This window comes from Alligator sinensis, unplaced genomic scaffold (assembly GCF_000455745.1).
Source record: "Alligator sinensis unplaced genomic scaffold, ASM45574v1 scaffold400_1, whole genome shotgun sequence".
NCBI lineage: Eukaryota > Metazoa > Chordata > Crocodylia > Alligatoridae > Alligator > Alligator sinensis.
In genome coordinates this window covers 881,212-886,955 of record NW_005841897.1, presented here as the reverse complement: position 1 = coordinate 886,955, position 5,744 = coordinate 881,212, and the positions used below count along the sequence as shown (strand labels likewise).

At 50.4% G+C, this 5,744-nt stretch overlaps 1 protein-coding gene across 1 annotated transcript in view; it reads left to right on the top strand.

Moving 5' to 3' along the window:
• Positions 1–384: 384 nt before the first annotated feature.
• Positions 385–5,744, top strand: part of CASKIN2 (CASK interacting protein 2) — a 50,215-nt gene continuing 44,855 nt past the window's right edge. The window contains 1 exon segment of the mRNA XM_014517243.2: positions 385–988. Coding sequence (XP_014372729.2) covers positions 892–988 — 97 coding nt within the window. The 5' untranslated portion in view covers positions 385–891.

The following is a 5,744-nucleotide window of genomic DNA, read 5'->3' as shown; positions in this document are numbered from 1 at the left end:
AACGGCTTCCCAAGGAAGGGGCTGGACGCTCCATAATTGGGAACATCTTAAAACTCGACTGGTCATTATGTCCCCTAAGCTGGGCCACAGCACCTATTATTAGGATGTTCATGGTGCAGGTCCTTCCTCTAGCCCTGTTAATGTGGGGATGGCCCAGCTCCTGCTCCTACTAAATATAGTCCAGGTAGTTATTCTTCACCACGGATGCAAAAGCGGAGGGCTTTCACAGTCAGGCAAAGTAAACAGCCTTTGAAATCTGACTCTGTCGTTCACGTTCGCAGGTACTGGGAACGCTGCTCCAGCCTCTCCCCAAGGGCTCTGCCAGCGAGGCTCTGAGATTGCAGGCCAGAGAGCAGGGGCTGGCAGAGACGCAACGGTTAACTCCCAGAGGGAAGGGAGCCACTAATCCCTTCGGGAAGGGCTGGGGGCTTAGCAGCGCGGTCCGGCCTAGCGAGGGAAGCAAAACATGACACCTTTGTCTCTGGGAGCTTTACGCATGTTCAGTTAAGAGGGCAAACTCTCCTGGCCCCCTCCTCCGGGCTGCCTGGCTTTGTCTCGCAGGGCCCTGTTGCTGCCGGGAGTCAGTCCCCAAGCACTGAACTATTTTTTTGTTTAATTGATTGCTTGTTCCTGAACCAGACTGCATCTCGGTCTCTGTTCCCCTTAAAAGGAAAGTGACTCCTGGCTGCGGTTGTTGTCATTAGCAGAGCAATCTTCTTCAAGACTTCTTTTTTTTTTTATGTCCCGTGGAAACTTTAACTATCTCCTTTGCTGGGTTTTTCCCTCCATTCGAGCGTGCTTTGAGGAGTTGTACACACACGCTCATGGCTGTATAAATCCGAGGGATTGGAGGACTTCTTCCTTTTGCTGTGCTGACGCTCCGACTTGTCCATGATGGGGCGAGAGCAGGAGATGATCCAGGCTGTGAAAAATGGGGATGTGCCTGGTGTGCAGAAACTGGTGGCCAAGGTCAAAGCCTCCAAGAGCAGTGAGTACCCTTGCCTGCCTCTTGGCACAGCAGCAGGGAGCTAAGATGTGGGCACTGCTGCTTGCTGCCCCTCTTGCAAGCTGCTGTGAATTTGATGCTTGCTGAGGGGCCTTGGGGAGGGGGAGGAAGTGTGAATCCCAGTCCTGGTGCCCTGGGCATGGATTGTACCCTGTTCACATGTTGGTGTTGTGAATACTGGCTCCGGTATCCCAGCATGCTGGTTACTCTATAGTTAGAGGCTGGGGATTTCAGATCAACTGATAAATGATGCTGGTGGCAGCCTTTGGGCTGGAGGGTGGGGGGGTATTGAAAGGAAAGAAAGCAGCATGGGAGTAGCCGGGGGGGGGGGGTTGCTGCCGTGAAGGGTCCTTCAGTTATTACCGCTCATTCCTGGTCGTATTTATCTTGTGAAAAATTACCAGGCAAGCCAGTCAACTGGAACCAATTGTCAGGCCTTGAGATTCAGACTCTCAGTCTGGTAATGTTTAACCCTTCGGTCGGATTCTTCTCTTTCATGCATATTCTGAAAGATCAACTGCAGGACTGAAGTCAGAATAGGCTTAAGGCCAGGTCTAGATTTAAGACTGGATGCTCTCACCGGCCAGGCTGTGATAAAAGGAGAGACCCTATCGCTGCGGTGAAGATACGTCGGGGCCGATGGAGGCAGCAGTTACGCGCGTGCATTGTTAGCTTGTTGCGCAGGATCCTAGTGGGTGGGCCGTGCAGCCTTTGAGGGTTTGAAAAGCTCTGAGAGGAAATGTGGAGGTGGCAATGGAAAAAACAGGTGAGAGCTGGGTTGCTGTGTGCAACCGAGGCACAGGAAAGCCGGATCGGTGGGAGAGGGAGGGACTTAGCCATATTCCTTCATATGAAGGAAGGCGTGGTCCAGACATGGCAAAGGGCAGGTGGTGCTGGCAGGGATGGAGCGCCCCAGTCACAACTGCTTTGACCATGTATAAACTCTGTAGAGACCAGGGCATGAGAGATTGTGACCTGGTGAGGAGCAGGAGAACAGCCCTGTGATTTCTGGTCCCCGTGACTTGGAGACAGACAGACTGGTCATTTCTGATGTTTGAGGAACTGGAGAAATAAAGGGACAGGGTGGCAAGGGGATGCCTATTGGCTCCTCTAGATCAGAGATCCGGTAGGGGAAGAAAGGGAAAGAATTGAAGTAAAGGGAGTTGGGAAGTGTGAGCTTCATTAAAACAGCAGCACCCGTGATAAAATTGAGGCCCTGAAGGTATCCTATCCCTGATTCAGGTCCTTACTAGTTGTGAGGCTCTTCCTGAAACAGATGGGGCTTGAATGTGGGAGATGGGTCACATCTCAAGCATCTGAGGACGCTGGTGTGTTGGATTAGGAGAAGAGAGATGGAGCTAGCTAAAGGAACAGCTCGCAGGAAAGCCATCAGAAGCCAGGGGAGGGAGAGTGGAAAATGACCCAAGCAAATCCACTGTGTGAATAAGGAGACCATTAGAGTGAATAAGTAAAACACGACAGTCTAAAGAAAGCACGTGAGAGATCTGAGCCAATGCCTGACTTCTAGTGTCTCTGACTTCAATGGCCTGAGTTGATTGTAGGGTGGAAGGGGGTAAAGAAACTGCGCTGGATCTGCAGAGCCATCCTGCCAAAATCTTTCTTTAAGGTTCCTTTTAAAAGGCTCCCCTTTTCCTGACCTGAAAGAATATGCATTTAAGCTGGATGCTGAGGTCATCTGATGGGAATGGGAGAGGAAGAAAAGAGGAAAGTCAATACTGGGAAAGAAGGTCTTGGATCCGGTTCCCCTAGAAAGGGATTCGCATCAAAAACCCACCACCATCACCCGCACCCTACACAGTGCTCTCTGCAGAGGAGCTGAGGATGGACTAGGCTAGGGATCTACAGCCACTCGTTCGGTCCAGGAGGTAGTCTGCCCCTCGACCAGGTCCAGGCACAGCGCGGAGGAAGCTCTCGCCCTCCTGCTGCCTGTGCTGTGAACACAAGACTCCAGCTGCCAGGTCTGTGCATTTGGCACTCCTTGCGCATGCAAAAGAATTCATGTGAAAGCTTCATAGGAGAAAAACTTTGTGGGGGGAGGGATAACTGAGAGTGGCTTGGCAAGACAAGAAGCTGCTCAGGGCTGCAAGCTCGGTGCCAGGAAATCCAGGGGAGTGAGGCTGGGGATTATAAAAACAAGGGGATCTACTTTCGTGGGTCACACACTGCAAATCTGGAACTGAGAGAACGAGGCCAAAACCCTTAGAATCCATAACACTGGGGTAAAGGACCCAAAATATTTTTGCGCCTTGCACGGTGGCATGGACTACAAGTGAGGGAGAACTTCCAGGCCAGGACAGCGTCTGAGCAGAGCCCCACGTGGGGCATCATGATTTCAGGCCAGCTCATCTCAAGGAAAAGAAGAAGGTTGCATTGCAGGGACGATCTGAATGACACGGGTTATTCTGAGGGTTTGGAGAAACTAGGTCTATGCTCTCAAGAGAGAGAGGCGAGAAGGATATCTGGCTTTCTGACAGAGCATCCCCCAGTAAGGTGGAGATGAGGAAGGGCTGAGAATCGGGACAGCCCTGATTCCTGTACGTAGAGCAAGCAGCACACGGAGAAAATGGTGAGATAGGAACTGGTGCCACTGGCTTTAAAGGGGCATAATGTGGGATGGAGCAAGAGCAGCCTCATGCCGGGAGGGGTGGAGTTAAATTGGCTTGTCCTTCTCCACCCTATAACCTGAGTCACCTGGTGACTCTGTCTCAATCCACTATAATTGGAAAATGTCCTGTGCTAACCTTGCTCTGCCTTTGCCACTTCCCTTGCTGCCGGTCTGGGGGGATTCAGCCCCAAGCAAAGTGGCTGGCTGGATAGATTGGTAGGAAGTTCCCACAGCTGCATGAAGCTCAACCCCTTCAGCAGAGAAGGCTTCTGCTCCCTATCACTTGTGATTTCTCCCTTTCTCTCCTTCTTCCTGGCTACAATGCCATCTGAGCAGAACTTTCACTGCATTTGCTGCTCATTAAAGCGCCCTTCTGTATGACAGACTGAGATGCCGATTTTTTTTTTTTTTTTTTCTTTTAAATCCCTCTAAGAGTCCTTCTGCTGTCTCAGTGGATTCAGAGCCGCGTCTCTGTGATTAGCCCTCAGGGATCTCCTGTGCCTAAAAAAAGTCACTGCACGTAACCAAGAATCAAGCGCAGTCCCGGCAGCAGGAACTTCAGGGACACGTCGCTTAATATTCACCATGCATCTTCTTGGTCGGTGCATGGCTTGGAAAATGTGGCTGCACAAATGGGTCACAGCACCTATTATTGAAAGGCCTTGTGGGGGCATTGGTAATGTTTCCCTCGCAAAAAATAAAAATAAAAAAAAGCAGAAGTGAGAGCACATCCATCCTGTGGGTAGACAGGGGAGGGCTCAGCAAGATATTATAAGGATGCCCTTTTCCATTGCTGCTTCTGCAGCAGGAGAGTTTCTCTCTCAAACCATACATGTCTGGGGAGAACCCAGGCCATGCCTTGTCAACCCCGTTGGGGTTGTCTGTCTAAGCAGGAGTAGAAGAGTCCCTCTTTTTAATTTCCGTCTCCATCGCTGCCTCTCCTCCTTCAGCGTCTGAACAGTGCAGAGTTTAATTGAAATTGTTAAACGACCCGTCACGGCTTTGGCCTTTCTCCCTGGTGATCAATCACTTCCCTGGCTGGACGCGCTTGTTAACAATGAGCCAGTTGGTTGGGCTGGGGTGAGTGCCGTAAAAAAAAATAAAAATAAGGGGGCTGTGAGATTAGATTCCTAGGGGAGGAGATGGGCAGAACAATCGGGACTGTAGCCATTGTCCCTTGGAAAGGGCAAAGTTTTGCAAACTCTGCAAGCCCCTTTCTGAGGGGGAAGGGAGAAAGCAGGCCTCTGATTCCAGTGCCTTTGCCCAGGTTCGGAGGGCATAAAAGAATCCCACCCTGCCTAGCAAAGTTTGCACATGCATAGTCTTGCTAAAACACAGCTGCTTCTGAGTTGAGTCAGACAACTATAAGGCAGCAGGCTACCAAGCTGCAAGGCAGGGGAGATGTTTTAAGCCAGGTCATGCTCTCAGGGAGACTGAGCCTTAATATCCATGGGAAGTAGGCAGGACCCCACATTTCCACGTGATGTCCGAAGGAACGAGGATTATAGATATTACTTACCTACTTCATGCGGGTGGGAGTGGAATCATGGGTGCACAGTGCAGTGAGACCCTTGGTTGGAGGGGACCAAGTTGGTATTAACTTTTAGGTATAAAGAGTTAAGTTGTCCCTGCTTGGATTGAACCCTTGGTTCCATGGGATCTGGATATTTTGAGCCCACTGGGACTCGCTGGGCTCTCAGACCTTGTGCATTGCAAATGTTTTTAGCCAGGACACACAGCATCTCTTTAATCTTTCCTGGAGTCTTTCTCTGTTTTTTTTCCCCTCCCCTTGATATACTGTGGCTGTGAGTTCCCTGGTTGGTGCTGCATGTGAAAGTGTCTCTTCTCAGTGGTTTTCAGCATTGTCACCTTGTCCTATCATCGTTTACAAGAGATGGGGAGAACAGAGCTCCCCCTCACCTGTTACCAAGCCATCTGCTTTTGTACAGACTGGTGTTTCTCAGACTCGAGTCATGCAGCCTCTGTGTACCCCCGTCATTCCCTGGATAATAGAGCTGCAATGTTCATCTCTCCAGCCATGCTTAATCTCTGATTACCTATAGAACTTGTCTGCATTTCTTCTTCCTCTTCCTCCACTTGTATTTTCTCTTT